Genomic DNA, 27,846 nt, shown 5'->3' on the forward strand with positions numbered 1-27,846 from the left:
CAACTCTTTGTATCATTTTGTTTTATTTTAACGTTTGTGCAGGGCAGTGAGACAGGCTCTGGCCAAGTATGTACTGCACCAGTCAAGTGTTGTACAGTCAAACCGCATTTTGCTGGAACCTTGTTGGTGAGAGATTCTGTAAATGGATTTTTTAAACCAAAATATTTTGCTTACAATTCAGCACTGCCGAAATATATAAACAAAACAAAAACAAAACAAAGTTAAAAAGTTCTTGTAAGAGTATCCAGACATTTGTTTTTGTCCTTGCAGAATAGAGCAGGGTGGGGTCGCCTTCATTTTTCAAGACATTTTGCCAAGAACGCCGACAGATGCACAGCTGTTAGGATGCTGCTGGATTTTTACCACACTTTCTCATGATTTCATAGGCTCCATTGAAAGCACATGTACCTTTTTAGTGATTTTTTCTTTCCTGTGAAATAAAACTATTTCTGCCTTCAGATCACTGTGACATTTTTACCTTCCTCTTGTGTTTTGCATTCAGCATTGCCTCATTTCTGAATGAGACACACGGTATGTTTTTCAGTTTTTCCATGCAAGCAACTGTTTCCATACCATCATGCTAATGACTTAACAAGGAAGAAACACACTGACAAACATGACTGTCCAAAGGATTACGTTGTAACTAATGTTCCAAAAGGAGTTAAATCAGACATTCAAGGTCCCCAACTGTTCAGTGAGAATACTTATCCCACGAGGAAATAGGATTACAAACCTCTTCGTTTTACTCTTGGGTTCTTTCCAACTTCCCGGAGGATTCCACACCTTCCTCTTGGGCAGACTGACCACTCCAGGGAAATCCTGAAAATGCCAATAAATTGGTTGCCCAAAGCAAGGGGACTGGAGGACAATGTCATGGTTGTGGTTGCTTTGCTGCGACGCAGGTAGTGATCTTTACCAAATCAATGGCAATCTGAACCAGCCTTGTTATCGCAGCATATTTCATAGGCATGCTGTTCCCTCAAGATTGCAGATGATCAGCAGTCCTTCATTATTCAGCAAGGCAATGACCCATAACAAGCCTCAAACTTGTGTAAGAACTGAAAATGAAAATTGAAAGACAACTCAGAGTAATGCCCTGGCCGTCTTCAGTCTATCAGTTCTTGTTTAAGAGCTGGTTTGTTTGCCAAGGGATAACCTGTAATTTCAATTAAATTAATTATAATTCATTATTGGTGATAGACTGTCTTTTAAAATGTTGCATCAACCATATCTGCTGTATGTTTCTTCTTGTACAGGCGAACCGGCAATATTAATTAACCCGGATAATTAAAGTAATTTCCCAGTGCTATTTTTTTAAGATAACTCAAAAACCATTTGATGGATCTTTTTAAAACTTGGCAGATACACCGTCTGGGTGAAGAACTGGAGTAGATCACCCCAGTAACTGAGGCAACACTGCTTAGTGGCTGCAGTGAGAAGTGTGAATGCAGTCGAAATTTGACCTTGGGAATTTTAAGTCAAAAAGTATTTGATATTACTGTTCCACAAGCACATAATGTGGATGAAGATCTTCGCTAGCATTAACACATTGAGCAAGCCTTGCTATAGTTAATAATGAATTCTAAAATTGAAGTTGTCACATAACGTGCACATAGTCATAATAGTTTTTAGCTACTAAATAAAAAGATTGTCGCAGAGAATAACATTTTCACCATGGACAACCAATCAGTATCATTATCTGATATATCCGGAACCAGCTGGCTGTTCCACATGTTTGTCGAGTTTGGGTTATACATAGCTACCGATTTTATTTTCTCTGTACTTGTGAGAAGTATTTACAGTAAGACCTTCAGAGACAGCTGTAATGGAAGCCGGTAATATGCCACCATCAGCGGTGCGATATGAGAAGTGTGTTCGCTAGGTAGTTTGCTGGGTTTGCTTTAGGGCTGCAATGGCTCACAAAACTCACCGTTCAACTTGTATCACAGTATTTGAGTCACTAACGGTTTGGCACATTTTTCGGACCAGCAAAAAGGACAAATACAAATACAACTTTGCTTTCTATTTATTACTTAAAGGAAACTCAAAGCAAGGAAGTTTTAACTTGTCCCATCAATTTGAACACACAGCTGTTTTGTGAGAAACAGCTATGAATGCCTTCCAGATATGCAAAGGAGGGCCGAGCATCAGGGAATCTCGTAAGAACCCTGAAGCATTTGGGAATTGGGAGTCCAGCCCAGTTGTCATGGCAAACCCAGCCATAATCTAACAGCATTTCGTTACCTCATGAGTCTGACCTAAGAAGTCTCACAGAAACCGCTGCCAAGGCAGGCCTGAAGCAACAGTAAATGATTCCATTAGCATACAGAGAAACTAAATTTAATTCAAACAGCATGGATCAGGACGGGTCGAAAGGAATCACTGGTGCTGTGAACATGGGTGTGTTCTGTTTTGCTTTCACCATTCATTTCTGATTTCATTACATTGGCATGTTTCTTTCAGGTTCAGGCTCAAGTACAAAACAAGAGTATGTGGCTCCGAAGGACGCGGCCTGTGAGGCTGCTGCCTCAGCCCTGCCTAGGAGGAGGACTGGGACTAACGCTGCTGCCTCAGCCCTGCCCGGGAGGAGGACTGGGACTAACGCTGCTGCCTCAGCCCTGCCCGGGAGGAGGACTGGGACTCACGCTGCTGCCTCAGCCCTGCCCGGGAGGAGGACTTGGACTAACGCTGCTGCCTCAGCCCTGCCCGGGAGGAGGACTGGGACTAACGCTGCTGCCTCAGCCCTGCCCGGGAGGAGGACTGGGACTAACGCTGCTGCCTCAGCCCTGCCCGGGAGGAGGACTTGGACTAACGCTGCTGCCTCAGCCCTGCCCGGAAGGAGGACTGGGACTCACGCTGCTGCCTCAGCCCTGCCCGGGAGGAGGACTTGGACTAACGCTGCTGCCTCAGCCCTGCCCGGGAGGAGGACTGGGACTAACGCTGCTGCCTCAGCCCTGCACGGGAGGAGGACTGGGACTAACGCTGCTGCCTCAGCCCTGCCCGGGAGGAGGACTTGGACTAACGCTGCTGCCTCAGCCCTGCCCGGGAGGAGGACTTGGACTAACGCTGCTGCCTCAGCCCTGCCCGGGAGGAGGACTGGGACTAACGCTGCTGCCTCAGCCCTGCCCGGGAGGAGGACTGGGACTAACGCTGCTGCCTCAGCCCTGCCCGGGAGGAGGACTGGGACTAACGCTGCTGCCTCAGCCCTGCCCGGGAGGAGGACTTGGACTAACGCTGCTGCCTCAGCCCTGCCCGGGAGGAGGACTGGGACTCACGCTGCTGCCTCAGCCCTGCCCGGGAGGAGGACTGGGACTAACGCTGCTGCCTCAGCCCTGCCCGGGAGGAGGACTGGGACTAAAGCTGCTGCCTCAGCCCTGCCCGGGAGGAGGACTGGGACTAACGCTGCTGCCTCAGCCCTGTCCGGAAGGAGGACTGGGACTCACGCTGCTGCCTCAGCCCTGCCCGGGAGGAGGACTGGGACTCACGCTGCTGCCTCAGCCCTGCCCGGGAGGAGGACTGGGACTCACGCTGCTGCCCACATGTATGATCCCAGACTGCCCTTGGTGTATTGAGCTGCTCAATCAATGGGATCCTGCAGACAGAAACAAATTTGCAGCTGTTCTCGCCACTCAGGTAGCCGTGGACACTAGAACGTACATAAAGCACTTAAATGCTTAAAGGGGGGGGTTAACAGACGTCTGGGTGTGGCATGTACTCAAAAAGCATATCAAAGTACTTCATAATCTTACCTTATAGACAGATATGGTGAGGAAGAGGGTGAGGAGGGGAGGAAGAGGCTCAGAAGATGGCAAAAGAGTGAACAAAGCATTTTCCGATCTCCTTCTTAGTAGAGTGGCGAGATTGGGGGTGTGGCACTTCCTTTTTGGCATAAGAGGAGCTGAAAGAAAATGCTTCCACTGGCAAGCAACGATGCCTCAGAAAAAGCAGCTCCCAGCCATCTGCTACACGCGTCCCAGCAGCATCCGCTGTCAGACTGTCTACAGAAGACTTAGCATGAGGGTCATAATTTGCCCCATCGTCAGCGTGGGACTAGTGCGAACTCAGAGTCGGCAGTTTTCGAACCTGCGCAAGCATCTCAAATACCTCAAATGGCAATTTCTCTTCCTCAAGTCCTACGTACTCGTAGAATACATCGTGCTCCAGTGTGGTCTAAGGACTATGTTACTCAAAAAAAAAAATGTGTGTTACAAAACAATGTATTGTGGAATATTTAGTGTCTTAGGACTACACGTTGCAATATTCAGAACTGTTGTTTGCTGATGTTCTGTGCTTTGTTTAATTTGCTTGTAAGGCAAGTTTCCTTTCTTAAAAAAAAAAAAAGAATACGTGGTGTTTTGAAATACATACGTTTCGGCAGGTGTCGCTGTTACAAGTGATGTGAAGAAGACGTAGACACGTGAGATGGAGTAAAAAGAAAACTGTTGTAAACTACTATACGAATACAGAGTCATTATTACAAATACACAACAGAACCCACGCCTCCAGGAGAGACTGCGACCTGAACGCAGCGCCTTAGACCCCTCGGCCATCCTGACTACAGCTGATGGGAGCCTGATGCACCACAGGGAAGCCAAAAGCAGATACAGAGAGTAAGGGAAGCTGGCCATGCTAATAGAGGTGGTGGATTCACAGAGGTGAGCTGACGTACCCTGTTTGTCAACTGTTTAAGTCGCGTATGAAAAGTAATCAGAAAGTCGCATTTCGTAGCTTTGTAAAAACTATTAGGAAGGTATGCGCTGCCACGAAGGCACACGGCTCGCATTTCCTGCGGCTGCAGTTCCTGGTGCTGAGCTGCGGTGGGCGTTGGCAAACCAGGTACTTAAAGAGCCAGCTAATCGCGGCTGCAGCTCCTCTGCTGGCGTTTCACTGCGCCTTCACACTACGAGCCATAAGGAGCCACATGCCGCACGGATATGAGGATGTTAGGAAGTGCAGCTGACACCACATCTTATTGTACTTAATAAGGACCTAAATCCTTATTACACAGCGATCATCGGCAAGAGGTAATTGGCCCTTGTGTTCCGCCTAACTCGCCGAAACTGCAGATCGCTGTTAAGTGCAAATGGACTAAATAGACACTTATTTGCTGGTCGGTGTGACTTTGAATTGAAATGTCATAAATGGAAATGTATATGTTAAAATACGCCCGTCTTCATTTTCACTTGATCGTAGGAGTTAGACGACTTAATTGCTTCTGATTTCAGACTTTGTTCCCCAATCAGCGTGATTAGGTTTATTATGACATGTAATAGTTTACGAGGCGCTGACTGGGATTTGCAGAGCGTGTATGTGTGTATAAGCGCTACTACTTTTCTGAATATTATGATCGCAAATTTTACATTAAAAACACACCGTAAGGGCAAAACACCGGTCGGAAAAAGACAACTACTAACCAAATAACAAATAACATACGTGCCAATAATGGAGCTAATGGGCTTAGCCTACATTAAATTACAAAAAGTGAACCGTTGTCATAAACTGAACTTGGCAGCACCCGAGTAAGAAAAAGTGTCTTCAAGTCGTCGACTGAGAATATTAACGACTTCCAGAAACATTTGATGCCACTAATTTCACTATCATCGCTACTTTTATAGCAGTCATGTTTATTGTTATGAAACCCAAAATAAAACATTGAAATATTTTAGCTGTTCTTTAAAGTATTCCAGATATGATTGACAGTATCTACCGTTCTGTTATTTTTTTTTGGTTTCCCAGAACTGTGACAGGAAGCTTATTGAGGCCTTGAGGGTTCTCCCCAAACCCACGCTTACACCTACGTTTCACTAGGGTTCCTAATCAGTATTTTCACACATCAAAACCATGGCTTTGACACTTAAGTGAGATGTGCTTCGGTTGCACAAGGGGGCTGTTTTACATCTTTTATGACATCCTCACCCATGACAGGTACTCGATGCAAAGTTAATTCTGCCTAAATTTATTTCTTAATGACATTAACAGTCCTGGTGTAGAATGAAATTCATTTGCTGGTAAACACTGTATAGTGTATAATACACTGTAGTTCTTCCTCTCTGCCAAAGCGTGAGTTTGCTCTGTATGCCCAGATTGTCCAGAGCTACAAAAACCGCCTAGAAAGACACAAGTCATCCACTGTGCTGTGCACTTTCTGTTTCTTTAATTATTCTCTGTCTTTCTGGTACATGTGCTTTTTTCTAAACTCTACGCTACTGAGTGATCTTACGAGCGCCACTCTTATACTTCAGCGCAAGATTCTGCGCATCGGGCTGTGACGAAAGCGGCGTTTTCCGGCCAGAGGGAGGTTTTGACGTTTTGCTCAATAAAGGAACTCCAGCAATGCAGGGGTGACAGTTTTAGTAACAGAAATAGTAACAGAACATGTACAGTTTGCAAAGTTTGCACCATGCAAAAAAAAAAAAAAGATTCTTGTTGATAAATGAAAAGTTAGTGAATCAGAATTAGAATGAGATCAGACAGAAAATAAATGAAAATAAATGTACCTGTACTTCTGCTAATAAATACATGCTTTATTAAGATAATTTGATAGGATAAAATAGAAATTTAGAAAACAGAAATGCTCTTGAACTTCATCCCTACATCATATCTTTACTGTGCATTATAGAGTTGGGGGGGGGAGGGGGAGGGCTACTGCTTAATACGTCCCCTTTTTAAGTGATGGCGGATGTCGCAGGTCAGTGCTGATGTCCAGGTCTCCTGCGTTTGCAGTGAGTGCTTGTGACTCAGATGAAGGAGCCTGCGTGGATGAACTTGGCCCCCAGGTGCTGCTCCCGCTCCCAGGCTGGAAAGCTTTTACAGGAGATTTTATTGCTGTAACTTCATATCCTGTTGCGTCGTGCATCCTTGTAAAGCAGCATGCGTGTTTTAAGCAGCATCGCAAAAGATCTGATACGTGTGGTTTTTGAACTGTTACCGTGTCACACGCCGTTGCCCTGGGCTGCTGATTCTTCCTGTTCACTGCTGTTTTCTGTGCTGAACCCATTATTTCTCCTGTGAGGGTCAGCATCTGTACATGTCGGCCTATTATCTGAATGCCAGTCTGAGGCGGTTAGAAGGGCAGTAAACATCGTGTCCACCTGTTTTTATTTTATCTTTTTTTTTTTTTGGTCAGTGGCCATTTCATGCATGCCCACATTTCCTGGAACCCTTATCTTTATGTACGCTTCCCCAAGAAGACTGTCAGATACTTCCTGCTTTCTGCTTAGCTGTGAGCCCGCCCCCGGCTGTGGGGGTGTCGTTACGGTTTGGCAGTTAATAGCATGGAGAGTTTGAAAATATTCATGAAATTTGGAAGATGCATGAAATGTATAGAGGAAGCAGGTGTGTGAAGCAGTGATGGACCAGTGCAGTGCTTATCATTAGCTGTTACACTGGAAATAAATAAAATAGAAAGAACTTCTAGATAACTGCACTTAGAGATATATTTCTGTTGACCTTGCTGTTGGTGTTTAATCGAGCATATACTTACAGTATTTAAGGCCATCTGTGCATGCGTGCATACATGCATGTAAATGTAAAGATCAATACATACATGCAGTATGTATATTTCTATTGCGATATTTTCAGGTGCTCAGCTGTGTAGGAGGTAGGGGAGATGTGTCATGGTGAAGCTGTGTGCCTGCAGGAACCAGCACGAGCTCTGCCCCCCCAATCGCAACATGTCAAGACATGCACTGGAGCCTTTTTTTAAGGAAGCTTCAGGATCAGATTGCCAAACCGCCATGCAGCCCAGTAACGTAATGCGACTCCTCTGGGAGCTAGAGGTCCGGTGTCTCCTGGTGTCCACCAGGTCCATTTCCTCGTAGCCTTTTGTCCTTCCCTGGTGTCTTCATACATCTACCTGGCTACATGCCTGGTACTTGGTATCCACAGTACTGTCTCCCAGCTGGACTGAATGGGTCACCCAAGGAGGGGCCAGAGCCCCAGATCTTCCTCTTTGTAGCTACCCTGTGATACGGTCAGTGTTGGGCAGCTGGCCGGCACAATATTCCAGTGAGACAGGCCAGAATCCTGTGATTTTCTCCAGTATTTCAGATGCAAATTTGTATCCATTATTTTCCCCTGTTTTCAGTTCTTTACTAGATGGCTGTGCTGTTAATGTCCTTTAAACATTCATTGCTTATATATAATCTTGGAGTTTCCCTTCTGCATGCTGACTGCCGGCGATGCTCTAAGACTCCAAGGGAAGGTCCACCTCCTCTAAAATGTCACAAAGATTTCGTCCCGTGAGCACTGTTGTATTTACATTTGCTATTACAAAGCCGTGCCAGAACATGGTCAGTTTCATGGGTAGTATGTTCTGGGTCGTCTAATGTGAATTAATTTTTTTTTTTTAATGATATTTTTCTTCCTCATGCATTACATTCTCGTGGCAGCACGATCAAAAAAAGCCTGAGAAGTGCAGCTTCACTGGACTTCAATGACAGCAAAGCTAGACGTTTATTGGACAAATCCATCATTTCCAGGGAAGCTTAGCGTTACTGATGTTAATTCATTGCTAAATGCCACAGTTTTGCAAATTCTATCTTCCTGCACCTAGAACTCTGTTAACAAAGCGCATGGGTTTCAATTATAGCTAATAATGTAGTGATCGAATAGCGATTTTGCGTGTTTCCCCCCTTTTCGCCCCTCAGTGAACCTCACTCCTGGTATCTGATCTGGCCAAAATGGTGGACAGTGATGCCCCACACGCATCCCACGCGGCGTTCGACTCCTTCCTCCAGGCCCAGACCTGCAAGGATATTCTGGAGAATTTCTCCACACTCTGTCACCACCTGAAAATAGATTCTCAGGATCACCGGAGCTTCTACCCCAAGCTGAAGGAAAGACTCAACTACTGGAAGGCCAAGGCACTCTGGGCCAAGCTAGACAAGCGGTCGGCACATGCAGACTATGGGCAAGGCCAAGTATGCAAGGGGAACAAGGTAAGGCCTGTTAGCCGTCACCTCCTGCCTGCAAAGTCCAAAGGTCCATAGCTGCATTGGCAGACCGAGGTTTAGTTTCCACCAACCAGTGGACTTTTTGAACATGGCTCTTTATAGTCAGCTGGTTGGTTAAAGCAAAACATTGGTTAAAACATGTTAGCGTCGCGCTCTGACCCCGCCGGGCGCGCGTTAGCGTCGCGCTCTGACCCCGCCGGGCGCGCGTTAGCGTCGCGCTCTGACCCCGCCGGGCGCGCGTTAGCGTCGCGCTCTGACCCTGCCAGGCACGCATGCTGTGTGTGTGTGCGTGTGTGTGTGTGTGTGTGTGTGTGTGTGTGTGTGTGTGTGTGTTGGGGGGGGGGGGGGGGGGCACTGGACGACCATATTCTTCATCCCAATCTTTTAAAATATATTGTAAATATATTGTAAGTATAATTTTTGCACTTTTAGACACTGCCCAGCCCTACTGTCCATCCCGCAGCTTGATGTGATTAATGTGTTCCAGTGCCTCGTTCTGGGCGCCGGTCCCTGTGGTCTGCGAACTGCCATTGAGCTGACCCTGCTGGGGGCCAAGGTGGTCTTACTGGAGAAGAGGGATGCTTTCTCCCGCAACAATGTACTGCACCTGTGGCCCTACACCATTCACGACCTGCGTGGGCTCGCTGCCAAGAAGTTCTATGGCAGGTTCTGCTCCGGCTCCCTGGACCACATCAGTGAGTCTCAGGCCCAGTGCCAGCTCTGCGCTGTTTCTACTCCAGGAAACGCTGATCTCAAAAGATGTGAAATCTTGTTTCATCCTATTTGACTCTCCCTGCCGCCCCCTGGAGGATGGGCTCCCCCTTTGAGTCTGGTCCCTCCCAAGATTTCTTCCTTCTAGGGAGTTTTTCCTTGCCACTGTCACCTCTGGCTTACTCACTGGGGGCTTTGGGTGCAGATGCTGTAAAGCGCTTTAAGACAATGTAATGTTGTGATAACGTGCTATACAAAAATACATTTGTTGTTGTTGTTTCTCTGGGGCAGTGGTCCTTTTAACTTTTTTTTTTTTTTGTGGAGGTATTCGTCAGCTGCAGCTGATCCTGCTGAAGGTGGCGCTGTTGCTGGGGGTGGAAATCCACACCAGTGTGGAGTTCAAGGGCCTCAAAGACCCACAAGTGAATGACAGAGGGGTCATTACAGGTTTGCTACAGCTACTGTGAATTTCTTTCTTACTTATTGTCTGTCCATCCATTCTCCGTAACCTGGTCAGAGGGGGTGAGCATATGGCTGGCTGGGGCCCATTGGCTGGGGCCCATTGGCTGGGGCCCATTGGCTGGGGCCCAAGTCCTTCACAGGGAACTCACAGATGCTTTTTCATACTTTACGGGTAATTAGGGTATTGCTGGTCATTTGAAGTGCTTCTGTTTTGGACTGTGGGAATATAGGAAACCAACTTCTTGGGTCACTTGCTAAATTGCCCGTAGGTGTGCGTGTGTGAGTGCATGGCGTGTGAGTGTGCCCTGCGATGGGCTCGCCCCCCATCCTGGGTTGTTCCCTGCCTCGTGCCCATTGCTTCCGGGATAGGCTCCGGACCCCCCGCGACCCAGTAGGATAAGCGGTTTGGAAAATGGATGGATGGATGGAACTTCTTGGGTCGTAAAGGATGTAGTGGTTGCAGCAACTATACTGGCAGACTGTTGATTAGTCATCCTTCTGCTCACCAAAGATGACATGGACCATTTGGATGCCTAGCGACAGCGTTCAGCACTTGCGTCGCTTTGGTATCAGCTCGTTTCTGGCTTCCTTGACCACTACAGCACTGCCAGGAGTTTTATGCAAAAAATGGAAAAAGTAATAATATTGTTAATGTGATGACAAGTACGTGAATTTTAGTCATAGTCACAGGTGACTCTCTCAAACAAGTCTCAGCTCATAAGTTATGCTTGTGGAGTGAATGAATGGCAGTGCAGTGATGGTGCTCTTTCTGCCGGTGCCTGGAGGATGGAGGGCGGAGCTCCGGCCAGAGGCTCATCCAGTGAAATCCTTCCAGTTTGATGTGTTTATCTCCGCTGGAGGGGGGAGCTTTGTTCCTAAGGGTGAGTATGCGCACGTGTGCACACATGCACGTCAGCGTGCATGTCTGCTCCCTTCCTGCAGATGTCTGTGTTAAGAAGGCGAGATCCGCAGCAGCCTCGTCCCGCTTGGCTTTCAGTTGGTGCGTCTTTTTCAGTTGTGGTTCGCTGGTCACTCTCAGGGTGCAGCTCTTTGATGTGGAGTTGGGTGTCTGCTTGTTCTCATGGCCTCACTAGGTCACCGTGTTACGGGGCTGTTCTCTCGTCACGCTGTGCTCACACGTCCTGTAGGGTTCCGCAGAAAGGAGCTGCGCGGGAAGCTGGCCATCGGCGTCACCGCTAACTTCCTCAACCGCCACACGGCTGTTGAGGCTCAGGTGGCAGAGATCAGCGGTGTGGCTCGTATCTACAACCAGAAGTTCTTCAAGGACCTACAAAATGAGACTGGTTAGACTGGGGAGGAGGGGGAACCTGCTCACATAGCATTACCACATAGCATTACCTGGCGGCGGCGCTGGCGAGGGCAGCGGCGGGGAGGACGAGGGCGGTGTCCAGCTCACTTTCATTAATCATAAATCATTTTTTAATTCTATATTCTGAGTGAATGTCAGTAAAAAAACTGGAAGTATGTAAGTGGAGAGAACCCCTTAAAGAGACTGAACCCCCCTCCCCCCCCCCAGGCATTGATCTGGAGAATATCGTCTACTACAAAGATGACACCCATTACTTCGTCATGACTGCCAAGAAGAAAAGCCTGGTCAACAAGGGGGTCCTCAAGCAGGTGAGGATGTCACTGCAACTGCAACAAGGGGGTCCTCAAGCAGGTGAGGATGTCACTGCAACTGCAACAAGGGGGTCCTCAAGCAGGTGAGGATGTCACTGCAACTGTAACAAGGGGGTCCTCACGCAGGTGAGGATGTCACTGCAACTGCAACAAGGGGGTCCTCACGCAGGTGAGGATGTCACTGCAACTGCAGGCTGTCTGCAGGCCTATCGGGCCTTTTTCCAGTCTTTCCGGTGGCAGTGTAATGGTGTGGAAGGGAATTATTGGCGGTGAATATCGGCTCATCTTAAACCATTTGCTGATGGCCCATTGGCAGATACCAATAGCTGGCCAATACAGTCGGTGCACCTCTAACTCAAACGCAGGTGTGAGAACTTCCGCCAGTCAGTTCTCTAATTAGTAAACTAATTACAGTGACGGTTGCATTGAAAACCCGCACAACTCGGGGCCCTTTCTGTTCCGCCCACCCCTGTCTGTAATGTGATATCAGATGAGGTGGAAGTCTGCCTGTCCCACGTCTCCCGCAGGACCACAGCAGTGTGGACGAGCTCCTCTCACCGGCCAACGTGGACCAGGATGCCCTGCTGCGCTATGCCCGCGACGCTGCCTACTTCTCCACCGGCCGCTGCCTCCCGAATATGGAGTTCGCCCACAACCACGCCGGCTGCCCCGATGTGGCCGTGTTCGACTTCACTTGCATGTACCGGGCTGAAAATGCCTCCATGATTAAAGAGCAACTGGGGAGGAGGCTGCTGGTAGGCCTAGTGGGGGACTGCTTGGTGGAGGTGAGTCAGGCTAGCGTGCCGGAGATCACTGCTGCATAGCGTAGCGTTACGGTGAGCAGCACTGACATGGCGCTGCCCTCCTGTATGTCCCTCTGCTCCCTACAGCCCTTCTGGCCTTTGGGAACCGGCATCGCCCGCGGCTTTCTGGCTGCCTTTGATGCCGCCTGGATGGTGAGGCGCTGGGGGATGGGTGGTGACCCTCTGGACATCATAGCTGAACGGTAACTAACCTCTCTGCTTCATCTAGAGAGATCCTGTCGAGTATCCCTCTAGGGGTTGGTCAAGGATTCCTGGCTGCCTTTGAATGTACAAACGGCATCAATTACAAGAGTGTGCATCGTTAGCATAGCTATGAAAATAATTAGTGCGACCAGTTTTGAAGCTTGATCTGCGATGGAGCCACGTGGGCATGGAGGCCGGATTCGCTAACGGTTTCTTTTTTATCTGCTATTCTTTCAATATAAAAAGTGAAAGTATCTATCAGCTGCTGTCACAGACAACACCTGAAAACACCAGCAAGACCTATGGATCCTACAGCCTTAACCCCAAGACACGGTACCCCAACATCAACCCGAAATCCATCAAGGCCGGCCAGGTCAGCCCAAAGGCAGTCGCTGGTTCTGACAAACCTGCAGCGGTTTGGGTTCGCTCAGCCATTTCCTGTAGGCCATGTTAGAACTTTCACTGTGTTGGCTGCTGAAGATCTTGTTGTCAAACAAAGAGCGCCCTGCACTTTGCCATGGTAACGTGGTGTATTCTCTCTGCACTGGTGCCCAGGTACAGCACCTGTACGATTCTGGGGATCAGACAGACACCCAAACATCCAGCAAGGGGCAGAGTGACAAGGGGACACGTGTGTGTGAAGGTCAGCCTTTAGCAAAGTGAAAAGCAGCCCAGCAACCCAGTTCAGCTTTAATTTACACTATATGGCCAAAGTTTGTGGACATCCCTATTAATTAGATGAGATGCACATTTATTAATTCAAATGTGCATCTATGCAATCTTAAGGCACTCAGCGGCCGTACAGAAAAAGTTAGTGATTTTCAGCTTGGAATCAACATGAGATCTTTCCGACAAGACGGACTTCCTACAGGAACACAGCTTTCTAGCCACAGGTCACAGACCAGCTTCATATTAATAGCCTTGCTTTCCAATGGAGATGCTGGAGAAGCCGTCGTCCACATTCCTTTGTTCTCACAGTGCCATGTTCGAATTATAGCCAGCACTGTGTCTGTGTTAAAAATATCTTTGTTCTACCTGTTAAATAAATGAGAGATTAATATTACATGGATTTAAGCATAACTGATATTTATAACAAGAGGTATTATAATCATAGTTGGGTTTAGGGGCATGTACCTAACATCCACCGTGTTCGGTGTTCGCTGCAGATTCGCCGGGCAGCTACCAGTATCTCCTGAGCTGGTGCCAGCACTATACAGCTGGCTACCAGCAGGTGCGAGTCACGGACCTGACAGAGTCCTGGCGATCAGGCCTGGCGCTCTGCGCCCTCATCCACCGCTTCAGGCCTCAGCTCATGTGAGTGCGAGCTGCTCCTCTCTGTACCAGCCTCGCCCCCTCGTGCTCCTGTTATCTGCTCCTCTCTGTACCAGCCTCGCCCCCTCGTGCTCCTGTAAGCTGCTCCTCTCTGTACCAGCCTCGCCCCCTCGTGCTCCTGTAAGCTGCTCCTCTCTGTACCAGCCTCGCCCCCTCGTGCTCCTGTAAGCTGCTCCTCTCTGTACCAGCCTCGCCCCCTCGTGCTCCTGTAAGCTGCTCCTCTGTGTACCAGCCTCGCCCCCTCGTGCTCCTGTAAGCTGCTCCTCTCTGTACCAGCCTCGCCCCCTCGTGCTCCTGTAAGCTGCTCCTCTCTGTACCAGCCTCGCCCCCTCGTGCTCCTGTAAGCTGCTCCTCTCTGTACCAGCCTCGCCCCCTCGTGCTCCTGTAAGCTGCTCCTCTCTGTACCAGCCTCGCCCCCTCGTGCTCCTGTAAGCTGCTCCTCTGTGTACCAGCCTCGCCCCCTCGTGCTCCTGTAAGCTGCTCCTCTGTGTACCAGCCTCGCCCCCTCGTGCTCCTGTAAGCTGCTCCTCTCTGTACCAGCCTCGCCCCCTCGTGCTCCTGTAAGCTGCTCCTCTGTGTACCAGCCTCGCCCCCTCGTGCTCCTGTTAGCTGCTCCTCTCTGTACCAGCCTCGCCCCCTCGTGCTCCTGTAAGCTACTCCTCTGTGTACCAGCCTCGCCCCCTCGTGCTCCTGTAAGCTGCTCCTCTGTGTACCAGCCTTGCCCCCTCGTGCTCCTGTAAGCTGCTCCTCTGTGTACCAGCCTTGCCCCCTCGTGCTCCTGTAAGCTGCTCCTCTGTGTACCAGCCTTGCCCCCTCGTGCTCCTGTAAGCTGCTCCTCTGTGTACCAGCCTTGCCCCCTCGTGCACCTCTTCAAGTCAAACCTTGTGCCACATCGCTTTACATTCACCACTGCTTTGCCACATCCCTTTTTTCCGCCACCATCCACATCCTGTCCCCTGGCTGGTCATTGTTCTTCTCTGGAGGTGATTCAGCTCACTTGCCACTTTGCATCACTGCTGCTCGTTTTCGATCTTCACCACCGGGACAGAAATATCCCTGCATTGCGGAGCCCCGCCTTCCTTTCCTAAACCACATGCATTCAGATGCGTCAAACTGAAAGAACATGTTTGTTTGGTCTGAGAGATCAAGCTTTGTTATTTGAATAAAATGGTATTCAAAGAAATATTTACGTATGCAATGGCAGAAATCTACATTCGAATTTTGTAAATCTATATAGGCTACCATTAACTCATCTAACACGCATCTCCACATTTTAGTTTTGCCCTGTGGCTCTTTGTCACTAATCTGCCACTAGGGGCAGACTTCAGTAAATTATTTGGACTAGCCAAAATGACCGAAACTAGGCAGCAAGGAAATAATGTGTCAGTCAGAGGAATGCAGCAATAGAGTAGCTCCCCAAAGTGTAAACGTACAGGGAACGCGTTTGTTATTGCAGGGGTCTCCCAGTGCTCAGTTAATAAATAGCACTGATTTGAGAAATACCATCGAAATACAACACTAACGTTTGACTGTATGAAAAATGAAATGGTGCCCATTCATAACCCAAGGTTTAAGCTATTTTATGCACATAAGCCTTTGCCAGTTATTTGATAGTTTCATTCCATACCATGATTTTGTTTTTTTGTTGCGGGCGTTTCCTTGTGTACAGGTTATCGTGGCGAGTTCCACCATCACAGGCAGTCACACAACAGACTTGGGTTGCTTCTGTAGTGTAGGTGTAATTAATCCATCCATCCATTTTCTGAACCGCTAATCCTTCTGGGTCGCGGGGGGGGGGGGGGGGGGGGGGCGGAGCGTATCCCGGACATTTCCCAGCCTTAATGTTTATCGATTCCTTCAGCTTTGTCAGCAGTAAGTGAACAGGAATCATCGTTTTTTTACCTTGTGTATCACCGTGAAATCGATATGTCTTCAGCATTCCGCCGCTCTGTCCCTCTGGAGGAATGGAGAAGAGCTTATTATGAAGCCTGCTTTTCCCCTTCAGATCTTCCTTAAAGTGCTTACAGGCCAGTGTCCCTCGCTCATGGTCTTCTACTGTTTAACCTCTCGCTTTCAGTGACTTCTCTTCCCTTGTGGGCTCTGATGCCGTGTACAACAATCAGCTGGCATTCTGCGTGGCAGAGAAGGAGCTGGGCATCCCCCCCATCATGTCGGGCACGGACATGGCGGCTCCAGGCCAGCCCGACAAGCTCTCTATGGTCCTCTACCTCACCCAATTCTACAACATTTTCATTGAGAAGGCGCCCCCTACAGGTGGGCTCACAGCACTACACTCATCTCTGCTTCAGAAGCATCTCTGTTTAACTGGCTTCTTGTTAGTTTAATAGTGGGTTTGGTTCCTTGTCATTTAGCCTTAAATTTTTCATTCGTTGGGTGATTATTATTTTTTTTTTTTCCAGCCGCTCATCTAAACCTACTGTGGTGGTATTTAATAAATCAAATGAAATGTTGTATAAATCAAATGATGGATAATAAATATGGATTATTTATTCCAGTTCCTCATTGCAGGTCCACTTTTCAGTTTTGGGGGACGTTCAGACAGTAGGAAAATTGAACGTAGTGATAGAGTATAATCTCTAAATGTACTGCTTTTACCTTCTGGGACAAATTTACTCTTATGGTTAGATAACTAAAGACTGAAAATTTTTTTCAGTGTTCTTCCAGTCTATACACTGCAGCAGTGATTTCCTGTGGAGGCGGAGCTTCCCATCTCCTTAGTGACAGTCGCAGGGGTTTGTGTCACTCTCCGGATCATCATTTTATATTCACGGTTTCCTCTGAGTCTAATAAAGGGTCTTAATTTGATCAGGTGACTGAACCACAAAGCCATGTCTCCAGTTATCTGTTAAATGTGTGGGGGTCCCGCTGTCCCTGCCACTGAGAGTGAGCTGTGTAGCTGTCGCTTTAAGGTTGCTACCCATAATGCTCGTTGGTAGAATGCGCCTGGACTTTGCTGTTACAGCTGCAGCGGCTGCCGAGGCTGGCAGGGCTGGAGAGGAAATGGCTCGTTAATTTGCGCCACAGGGCTGTTGTTCGGTCCTGCTTGTGGGGCTGCGACTGTGGAATTTGTACTGTGTTCCTGCTTGAGAGGAAGGGATTCTGCAGGAGCTGGCCACAAATAAGGTATTAGCGGCTGAATAGGGATTATGTGGGAGGGGGGTGCTTTATGCATAGGGCTCGCTGGCCGTCAGTTGTGGGGGTGGGCGTTTGCTCCAGGCAGGGCTCGCCTGACGGGCTGACCCGGGGCGGTGGGTTATGCCGTCGCTCAGGTCAATACTTTGACAAACCTTAGGTGGGGGGTAATCCATGGTACAGAAAAAAGGCAGGCGAGGCTTTGATGCTTAGGAGAGAGGCTGGACAACATTAGTGTGTGAGTGGGCGAGGGCACAGGAGGGAGTGAGATGGGGGGAGACAGAGAGGCGGGGGGCGCGGCAGCATCCACAGGCTGGCATGGAGGTTTCGTACGGTGCAGGATGCATAAGGGCTTGGTATTTTCACCAGCGACAATGCGCCCCCCCCCGGTCTGGAATGTTTTTCAGGGGCATCAGCAAACTTCATCTCCTTCTCGCTCCCCAGATTGTGTGGGGGTGCCGGGTTCGGGCGCATCGCTGTCCCGCTCCAGCGCTCGGTCAGTGTCTCTGTTCCTGAGCAAACTGAAACGCAGCTCCGTGCGGAGAGAGAAGGTAAGCCGCCGTGGGGCCGAGAGCCCCTCCTGACAGCCTCACTGGGGAGGGCAGGACGGACCCGTCTCTGCCATGATGCTGGGAACACAACTGATTAGATGAGAATGCTGGTGTAAAACATGCAGATCCCAAGGCCCAGGGATGAACTCCAGTGCCCTGGAGCTAGGAGCCGTTGTCCTGACATAAATCAAATGTCAGTCGCTTTCGACTTTTCCACCACGGTGAAAATACCCCTGCAGTACCCTGCTCCCATGGGGACGCCTGGCTCCCCTCCCCGTTCTCGTGGTGGCGGGATGGTACGTTATTCACCTAGAATTACATGAATATCTGATATCTAATAACGTGTCAGGGAGACGTTCATCAATAACGTGTTTCTGTACGTCTGCCTGTCAGTGGTAAGTGAGCAAGAATCATCATATGGATCAATGTGGTTTTTTTCCTTTTTTTTTACCTTAAGTGAAATCGATACGCTGTCAGCAGCCCAGTGGCTTCGCTTTTCTCTGTGTGTGGGAATTGAAAACAGCTTGTTATTGCGTATAGTTTGCATTTCTACATGCTTAGATAAATTTATTTCAGTGACGCCCCCCTCCCCCAGGCCATTAAATGGGCCATATGACGTTGTGTTGTTTTTTTTTTTCTTTCTTGTCTTTCATGTAACAGAGACTGTCGGCAGAACAGGCATCAAAGGAGGGGAACATGGGGGGAGAAGAGGAGGATGGTGTGAGTATTTAATGCCGTCCGCCGTGTGCCGAGTCTGTGTCGGCAGCAGCAGCAAAGCCTCATTCTGGTCTGCGGGGCGTCTGCGGGGCGTCTGCGGGGCGTCTGCGGGGCGTCTGCGGGGCGTCTGCGGGCTTATCAGTGGTGAAGCCGGGGCTGACTGCAGGCTTCTGTGTAACTGCTGAGATAAACACACCTTCAGTGCCTCAGTGCTCGGCAGGAAGCTGCTTTCTTGGCATTAGGGAACCTGCGACTGATTACGCATAGAAATATGTGGTGATCCCTGTCGAATCATTGAGGAAAAGATTTTACATGTTGGATGCAAGTAGCCAGCTTGAAGCTGGATGCGGATGTTGCATGTTGCAGCAAAAGTGAAGCATGGCTCATGAAGGTCAGGCTTCAGGAAGCTGCTGGTTTCACATAGACGTTAATAGAGGTTTCTGGATGTCTAGCCAGGTTGTATCACCCCAGGTTAGGGATGTTGTACCACAATGTACTTGGATACCGGGCCAATGCAGTGGGGGTAATTGTTCAACTTCCGTCTGAGTGGAGAAGCCAAATGTAGATGAGATGTTCCAGCTGGCGGAGGGATTTAACCAGGCATTTGCATGTGGTCCAAAATATCATGTGGATCACTGTGATAGTCATAAACCTGCCATCACATGGGCGCCTCCCTACAGCAGCCCTGCCAGTGGTTACTGACTCATGCACACAGGAGATTTTCATGCCGTGCGTCGCTTTTAAAACTGGGCTGAGGTGGCAAGTAGTTCATTGCTTTTGCAGGTGGTTTGCTGGGTCAGTACTGTATCAGGATTTTTATTTTTTATAAGGGTGTCAGCGGAAGTATTTTTAGTGACAGTCGAAGCTTGTCATTTGGAAATTTTCACCACATTCACTGAAACTGTAAATGCTGCGTGGTACTCGGTGCTCAACTGGGGAAGTACTCGGTGCTCAACTGGGGAAGTACTCTGTGGTACTCGGTGCTCAAATGGGGAAGTACTCTGTGGTACTCAGTGCTCAACTGGGGAAGTACTCTGTGGTACTCGGTGCTCCATTACTGAAGTACTCATATTGACACCTGATGCTCCAGCTGCCAGGCTGCTCCTGGCACAGCTCCAGTAGCCCAAGTTGAGCATTGCGCTAACACACAAACTGTAAGCCTTCCCTCCACTGTAAGCTGCTTTCCGATCTCTCTTCCAGCAGCCGCTGTCCCCCCCGCCAACCCCAGGCAGCAGCGACTTGTGCTACTTTTGTGGGCAGCGTGTCTACATCCTGGAGAGGGAAAGCACAGAGGGCAAGTTCTTCCACCGCAGCTGCTTCACCTGCAACCAGTGCGGTGCTACATTACGGCTGGGTGGCTACGTCTTCAGTGAGGACACAGGTGAGGCGGGTCGCTCAGCGTCATGCCTTACGAAGAGCCTGATGCAGGAAATGCACTCGCCGTAGGTGGGAGCACAGAAGCTCATTTGTGCAGGATGACAGCACCAGCCCAGCATCTGAGTCCCATCATAGGATTGTACAATCAACCAAGCCAAAGGAAATTTTATAATAAGGCCTGGTTATAGATTCGTAATGTAGGTAGGACCTCACATTAAATGTGCTTTGAATGCACTTCCGTTTCCCGTAACAGCTCACCCAGCGCGGGGTTGTGTTGAGCCTATAGCCCAGGACTTCTCAAACTTTTCAGTCAAAGGTCTGCATCAGTTTTTTGTTCAAAGTCAGAGGAACAATTTTCATTTACAAAACAGCATTTCATGACCTTTGATAAAAACATCAATATACAACAAAAACAGGATGTTTTTCATGCCCACGGCATGTCCGTCGCAGGGCTGGGGGGGACACACCTCAGGGCGTCGTGTCCGTCGCGGGGCTGGGGGGGACACACCTCGGGGCGTCGTGTCCGTCGCGGGGCTGGGGGGGACACCTCAGGGCGTCGTGTCCGTCGCGGGGCTGGGGGGGACACACCTCGGGGCGTCGTGTCCGTCGCGGGGCTGGGGGGGACACACCTCGGGGCGTCGTGTCCGTCGCGGGGCTGGGGGGGACACACCTCGGGGCGTCGTGTCCGTCGCGGGGCTGGGGGGGACACACCTCGGGGCGTCGTGTCCGTCGCGGGGCTGGGGGGGACACCTCGGGGCGTCGTGTCCGTCGCGGGGCTGGGGGGGACACACCTCGGGGCGTCGTGTCCGTCGCGGGGCTGGGGGGGACACACCTCGGGGCGTCGTGTCCGTCGCGGGGCTGGGGGGGGGACACCTCGGGGCGTCGTGTCCGTCGCGGGGCTGGGGGGGACACACCTCGGGGCGTCGTGTCCGTCGCGGGGCTGGGGGGGACACACCTCGGGGCGTCGTGTCCGTCGCGGGGCTGGGGGGGACACACCTCAGGGCGTCGTGTCCGTCGCGGGGCTGGGGGGGGCCTCAGAAACATTAGTGAAGCAGATGTGAGAGGAAGCCAACACGCCCCAAGTCTTACTCGGGCAGAGAAGGTACATAAATAAACCTACAAAGGAATTTACTCCATAGCCCTGTAGCTGTAAGGCCACAGTGGGATCCACTGAGCCACCTTACTGTGTCTTAATGACCTTTACGCCTTATAGAGAAAATTCTGTTTGGGTTGCCATGTGTGCAGAGAACTTGTCTTACTTTAGCTTGTTTTCTGTTTGCCGCTTCTACTAGGAAAGTTCTGCTGTGCTCAGCATTCCGAAGAGTTACCACTTACAGAAGCGGAAGAATGTGTCTGGCACCTCCAACCTGAACCAGCTCTCCAGGTTACATTTAAATATCTCTGATAACAAGGCAGCAGACAATAGTTCTTTGTAAAAGTAACAGAAGTGTTTTTGGTTGCTGTGAGTGGCTTATGTGCTGTTTTTCTTTGCTCCTTTTTCTTACAAACCTGCAAAATATTCAACATGCTCCGGGTGTCCCAAAGGATGACATTAGGACTTTGGCGGAGCCCTCGGAGACGAATGGAGGCCACGTTCTGTCCCAGTTCTGCTCAGGGCTACTAGAGGAGGACCAGACCTCTGCTTCTTTGATAGCGGAGCATCAGGAGCGACCCACAGGCTTGACTGTCGAACTTCAGAACGGGGTCGTTAGCAATGCACCTGCTTCTAAGGAGCAGCCATATACGTCTCCAGCTCAGTCCCCGGTCATCACACGCTCTGGTCCAGAGGCTGATCTCAGGCTCAACCAAGTAATGGAACATGGCAAGAGCACGAATGAACAGACGGATCCCACTGTGATCTTGCCCTGCCTTTCGGCGGAGGGACATCCTCAGGCGGGACTCCCAATTCCAGCCACCCGCTCCTTGTACCTGTCCATTCCGGTCGGGGTAAATGCTGATAAGGGCCCCTGCGATGCCACCCCTACCCTTCCTCCAGTGCCCAAGCCACGAGCTCGTCTCCTAAAAACACTCGCATCTGAGTCACAGGATGAGGACAAGAAAGAACAGCAGGAGGGTAACGAGAAGCAGGAGCCGAAGGAGGATGTAGAGGGGGAGGCAACGAGAGGCTTAGGGGACAGGGCCGCAGAGCAGTGTGCCAAAGCGCCGCTGCGGAAGCTGCAGCTAAGCGCTGAGGAGCGCAGCCATCTCGCCAGCTTCATCTTTGGGCAGGACTCCGACCCTGAGGTCCCGCCGCCAGCCCTTCCCACGCCCCTGAAACCTCCACGGACTCTGCTAGAGCCCGAGGATGACGGCTGCACCAGGGCTAACAGCCTGGCAGACTGCACCCGGCAGCAGAAGCACCGCAGGTCATTCCGCCGGAAAGACGAGCTGGCGGCCAAGGTGCAGGCCCAGGCGCCCAATCCCAAGGCGCGCTCCAAATTCTCCCCCTGGAACCTCTCCTCACCTCGGCTGGTCAGAGACCACAGATTTGTGCATCTCGGTGTCTACAAAGGGGGAGCAGGTAAGCAGTAACGGGTCAGGCCTGAAATGACCCTGACAAATCCCAAACTTATGTGCAGTCGTCCTCCTCTATCTATCGGGAATTGATTCTAGGACAAAAATCCACAGATGCTCAAGTCCCTTATATAAAATGCCGTAGTATTTGCATATAATCTACGCGCATCCTCCTGTGTACTTTAAATCATCTCTAGATTACTTATAATGGAATAAAAAATTTTAAATCTATAAAATCTGGAAATTTTGTTTTGATCCGTGGTTGGCTGAATCTGCGGATGCGGAACCCATGGATATGGAGGGCCAACTAGTTTGTGTGTCATTGTGTCTGCTGTCATTGTGTCTGCTGTCATTGTGACATCAGTGACCATCTTGTACGTGTGGTGTACAGAATTCGCTCTTCGCAGCTGAATCATTGACAAGCTGCTTAATTCTCTCCTTTTGAAAAGGAGCAACGTCACCTCCTGTCATCAAGTTACCAGACGTGGATGACGATGATGCCAGTGAAGATGAGGAAGAGGAAGAGGATGATGATGAGGATGACGAAAGCACTTTTTGTACCAGTGACGTCATGGATCCGTCTGAAGGCAAGGTACAGAGTACTGGGCTGATGAAGTCCTGAAATTGGGCCAAATACCGTCTCGAATTGGATAGCCAGGCGGCACCGTGGGTAGCAGTATTGGATGGCTCAGTGGGTAGCAGAATTATCTTACATTTCATTCAGATACAACACCTGCTCTTTGACTGTGTACTTTGCATTTTTTTCTAGGTAATTTCTTTTCCTCCTGTGGTGCAAAAACAGATGAAATGGTGTCTGTAAATTGCCCAGAGTGTTTGCTGAGTTTTATTGCCTTACCATAGTGAATGTGCCTTATTGGACTTCGAGTGCATAGCAGTCTGATCTACACTGAATCATTCTTAAGCATATTTACCCATGTGATTCCACTCCCTTTCCATGTCCATGTGAAGATGGTCTCTGCTGTCCCAGAAAATGAGCAGCAGAAGGTTGAGCTTCAAAGGATGAGGACCATCGAGCGTCAGGCGAAGCTTTATGAGATGCAACGCTTCCACAAAGCTCAGGTTAGCCTGTCGTCTCCTCACTGCTAAACTGGACAGTCTGTTTGTTTAAAAACAGGCTTTAACTGAATTGGGCAAGTAGCAGACATGTCTGCCTTCAGTTGTCCTGAAACGTAATCAGCTGAGAGAAAAGTCCATGTGGTTCCACAGTCCATTCAGAGGCGCCTGGAGGAGATAGAGGTGACCTTCAAAGAGCTGGAGGACAAGGGAGTGGTTTTGGAACGAGCACTTAGGGAAGAGGCAGGTGAGAGATGGCCGTGAAAAGCACGCTGAAAGACGTCTGAGGTGTGTTAATTGACTGCACTTTCATAGAAAGCTATGAGTTGTGTACACAGAAATGAAGCTTCTCTGTGCCTTTATCTGAAATAAATGGGCGTAACTCTCCAGTTCCAAGAGTCAGTTCATTTATGCCAGGTTTATATAAGAGATGTTAATGGTTTGAGGGGATTTTTGTTATTTGCTGCATGTAATATAAGCACAGGATTGTAGGTGTTAACCAACAAGAATTCAAGAAAATCAACCAAGACTGCAGCCACTGGACTTTTACCTCAATCTCATGCCTCAGGTCCCTCAGAAATGATCAATCGGTGGATTGAGCTGGTGCACCAAAAAAACGCCCTGGTGTCTGAGGAGTCTGACCTCATGGTGGCGTAAGTTTCCAACAGACGACCCTCCCGTAGTTTAAACTCCACCCCGCGTAGTTATACTCTTCTGGGACTCTGGTTGCAGCATGAGTGTGTATGTGGTGTGGGCTTGTCTCGGTGCTCAGCGTCCACCTTCCATCTTCTAGGTCACGGCAACTGGAGCTGGAAGACAAGCAGAGCAGGCTTGAGGCGGAGCTTCGAAGATACCTGGAGGTGGATGGTATGGCGCTTATTCGTATTCGCGTGCATTTAAAGCCAACAGCTTGAAGCTAAGCGGCTCCTTTGCTGCATGTCTGTGCTCGTAAACAGAGTCCAAGAAGACAGCCGAGCAGCGGGAGAAGGAGGAGCGAGTGCTGCAGGAGATGCTGGAGGTGGTGGACATGAGGAACTCACTAGTGGCCTTTCTGGAGGAGCAGCGGCTGAAGGAGGCCAGCGAGGAGCTGCAGGGAGTCTCCATTGTAGAGCCAAAGAGGGCGGAGACAGGTGCGGCCCAGGTGCACTGGGCCTGAGCTGACCTGCAGACACACCTCACATGGCGATACAGCCGCTCCAGGTCGGCATGGATACCGTCACGTAAACACACTGCAACGTGTTTCAGCACACGTGCACAATCACTCACCTGCCATCCAGGGCTGCACGATTCAGGGTAAAATATCAATCACATTTTTTATTATTTTGTTTTTTGCACAGCATTGAGACTGAGATTTTCCTTTCATGATTCTTAAGCAATATAATTTGTCTGTTGTTTTTGTTATATTATTGTATTTTTTTCCATCACATATCCCTTCTGAAGATGAAAATGGTGTAAAAGGAAACGTTTGGTGTGATGCTACAGATCTCAAGCTAATGCACAAATGAAATAATCTGTGTGAAGTAAAAAAACAATAAGATCTCATAGCGGGATTTTATAAACGTTTAGTCGTGCAGCCCTAGTGCCGCATCTCTTAGGGCAGATGCACAAGAGCAAGCACTGTGCGCGCACACACACACACACACACACACACACACACTCACTCAGGGTGTCATACAGATTAAATCCGGTCCTACTGGCCAAATGCAGCCCCATAATGCTCTTGGATGCTGAAACAAACGTCACTGGTCTTACTCTGCCATTAACTCCAATCCTAAACTTATCATGAAACTGCAGTGAATGGGCCAGATCAGGAAAGCTTTCTGCTGCTGTGCCACCTCCCGCAGCAGCCCTCTGCGTCAGAGGACCTTACAGCCCCCACATCACCTCCTATTCGGCTTCCGCACGTAAACATCCCGCCATAAGAACATTAGCCACAGAAGCAGTGCTGAGGAGCAAAAGTGCATCAGACTGTGGTCCAATCAGGAGACTTTCTCTGCCTGTGACTGTGCAAAGAGGGGACTGCATTCAGCAAGTGAAAGGGAGCCCTCTGCTGGCTAAATTACCCGTCACTGCAATGAAAATGGCCTTCTGGGATGCCAGCACGCACTGCCTCTTCAAGCGTTGTGGTAATAAGTATTACAATTATGCCAACTGTGATTGCTGTTATTGCTGCTGTTACTGCGTTTGTCATTAATGCCGTCTTTGTTGTTGAGTTGATCCTTTTTTAATTTCGTCAAATTTGAACTGGAGTGTGTGAGTTAACATGTAACTACGTTACATTCCCTTGTGGAGTTCAGATGTTCTGGTGAAAATGAAAGTGTGTGTGTGCGTTAGTGTGAGCGACACTTACTCAGGGTTAAATAAAAGAGCTGAGGCCTCTGACAGTGATGGCAGAACCGTATTTCATGTGGCGTTTAACTGGGAGACCAAAGCAGGAGATGACAGACGGTTTACGGTGGTATGTCAGAGGTTACTTTTTTTAAAATATAAAATTCAACAAACTAATATTAAATATTTTATTGCGCCCTGTTTATAACCAATGTGCACCTCATATGTACAATATGTGCGGATTTAAGTGCATCAATCTGAAACCTTTGTCTGATATTGTCGGCCTTTCTGATCTTATTTCATCGTAGAAACGCTGCTGCTGAGAGAGTTGCGTAATAAACTGTACATTTGTAATGTTTGGATCATTTAATCCAAGGTTGGCTGCGGGTGGCTGGCATCTGGTTGCTCATCAGGGACCAGGTGTTTTATTTTTATTTATTTATTTTTAATTTCCACGAGTGTTTATCTTCGCCCGTCCCACTCCCCCATCGCCACTAGGGGGTCATCTTCACCCTGCACAAGTCCAAGTAGACAGTTTAGAATAAACAGAATGCCTTTATTGCCATTGTACAGGTAGCAGGTACAAGTTGTAAAATTCTAGTCTGCGCAAATATCTCTTACTGATTTAGGAGACGCACACGGGTACATGGAGCTGAGAGAGAAGCTTGGGGTCAGAGTGCAGGGCCAGCCAATGAGTGAGCCCCCCACCCCCCCGGGACTCAGTGGTAAGGCCCTTGCTCAAAGACCCTGCCATTTCATCTAGGGCAGAGGCCATCAATCAAAATCTAACGTCAATTACAATTTTGACTTCCAGCGATTATCAAAAAAAAAAAATCGAGAGAAAATGATTATTGTGTGCGTTCCATTTCGCAATGACGATCCTGTTTTGTCTTGTTATAAACCAAACGCATCCTTTATATCCCCTTTTTAGTCTCTTTCTCAGCTGAATTTTAGAGTTCAAGGAAATCCACTATTAAAAAGACACATTTTTTTTACAAGTTCAATAAATGAATAATTCCAAAATTAATGAGTAATCATGATCTCCGCATTGACCAAAATAATCGTGATTATAATATTTGCCATAATCGAGCCGCCCTAGCTACTGACACACTAAATGAAACCTACGTCAGCAGGATTCAAACCCCAGGAGATCAGCAGGGAGACCCCAATGGATTTCTAGTCCGTTGCCTTAACCACTCGGCCACGACTACCTGAGCACAGCAAAAGCTTCTTGGTCGCTGTGACAGAATGTTTAGCGTCACTACATTATGTATCAAAGCAGACGACAGTCGCCGTTTCACTTCCAAGGGCTACAGAAATGTCAGAAGTGGGATTCGAACCCACGCCTCCAGGAGAGACTGCGACCTGAACGCAGCGCCTTAGACCCCTTGGCCATCCTGACTACAGCTGATGGGAGCCTGATGCGCCACAGGGAAGCCAAAAGCAGATACAGAGAGTAAGGGAAGCTGGCCATGCTAATAGAGGCGGTGGATTCACAGAGGTGAGCTGACTTACTGTGTCTGCTTTGTAGTACAGTGGTGAGTATCTCTACCTTTCTCATGTGGAGACAGGGCTTTGGTATACAGTGCTGATGGCTTGCCTGTCCATCATAGGGCACACACACTTATTTGCAGTTAATTTAGAGACTACATTTAACCAAATTATAGGTCTTTGGGCTATATGACATAACCAATGCACACTACATTTATTTAAGAAATGCTTTTGTGGGAAGTGACATATAAGTGAGTATGAGAGAGTACAGTCTGCTGCCGTCCCTGGACTGACTGGGGTTAATGGCCTTGCACAAGGTCCCAACTACAGTATTTAAAGCAGCGATTATCTAACCATGAGCACGAACGCTAACCCACAGAGCCACATGCTACCCCCATGGGGTAACCATGCAAACCGCACACACACGCAGCCGAGGGGGGGCTCAAACCCCCCACCCTGGAGACGTGAGCCACCATGCCACCGTTTAATCTAGAGTGTTTTAGTTAAATACACCAATGGGTAAACAAATGAAGT

The 27,846-nt window shown here is 49.1% G+C and overlaps 1 protein-coding gene and 1 long non-coding RNA gene across 14 annotated transcripts; one reads left to right on the plus strand and one right to left on the minus strand.

The window, feature by feature from the left end:
- Positions 1–733: 733 nt before the first annotated feature.
- On the minus strand, positions 734–3,939 carry LOC125726665 (uncharacterized). The gene is made up of 3 exons (XR_007388323.1): positions 3,750–3,939; positions 917–1,058; positions 734–819 (listed from the first exon to the last, which is right to left on the minus strand). It is a non-coding gene; the product is annotated as an uncharacterized LOC125726665 (long non-coding RNA).
- Positions 3,940–4,368: 429 nt separating this feature from the next.
- Positions 4,369–26,175, plus strand: mical1 (microtubule associated monooxygenase, calponin and LIM domain containing 1). Of its 13 annotated transcripts, none has more exons than XM_049003016.1 (24): positions 4,369–4,655; positions 8,649–8,939; positions 9,442–9,649; positions 9,990–10,112; positions 10,913–11,008; positions 11,276–11,431; positions 11,665–11,765; positions 12,296–12,553; positions 12,659–12,774; positions 13,022–13,148; positions 13,331–13,418; positions 13,942–14,089; positions 16,185–16,381; positions 17,705–17,811; positions 18,472–18,531; positions 19,729–19,909; positions 21,198–21,289; positions 21,451–22,426; positions 22,869–23,011; positions 23,389–23,499; positions 23,647–23,740; positions 24,062–24,146; positions 24,287–24,360; positions 24,450–26,175. In XM_049003016.1, the coding sequence occupies exons 2-24, from the start codon at positions 8,682–8,684 to the stop codon at positions 24,647–24,649; spliced, it is 3,999 nt and encodes a 1,332-aa protein (XP_048858973.1). In that variant the 5' UTR covers positions 4,369–4,655; positions 8,649–8,681; the 3' UTR covers positions 24,650–26,175. The 13 variants fall into 13 exon arrangements, 9 of the variants coding, with proteins under 9 accessions (XP_048858973.1, XP_048858977.1, XP_048858979.1 ...); XM_049003018.1 differs by lacking the exon at positions 4,369–4,655 and adding an exon at positions 4,798–5,024 and having other exon boundaries at positions 19,732–19,909; XM_049003014.1 differs by lacking the exon at positions 4,369–4,655 and adding an exon at positions 4,799–5,024.
- Positions 26,176–27,846: the final 1,671 nt, after the last annotated feature.

This window comes from Brienomyrus brachyistius, unplaced genomic scaffold (assembly GCF_023856365.1).
Source record: "Brienomyrus brachyistius isolate T26 unplaced genomic scaffold, BBRACH_0.4 scaffold74, whole genome shotgun sequence".
Taxonomy (NCBI): Eukaryota; Metazoa; Chordata; class Actinopteri; order Osteoglossiformes; family Mormyridae; genus Brienomyrus; species Brienomyrus brachyistius.

Bases quoted from the DNA above. Each gene is read 5' to 3' on its own strand.
- mical1 (XM_049003016.1), top strand. From the start codon at position 8,682: ATGGTGGACAGTGATGCCCCACACGCATCCCACGCGGCGTTCGACTCC. The intron at 11,432-11,664 runs GTTAGACTGGGG...CCCCCCCCCCAG, and splicing joins GGACCTACAAAATGAGACTG to GCATTGATCTGGAGAATATC. The intron at 11,766-12,295 runs GTGAGGATGTCA...CGTCTCCCGCAG, and splicing joins ACAAGGGGGTCCTCAAGCAG to GACCACAGCAGTGTGGACGA.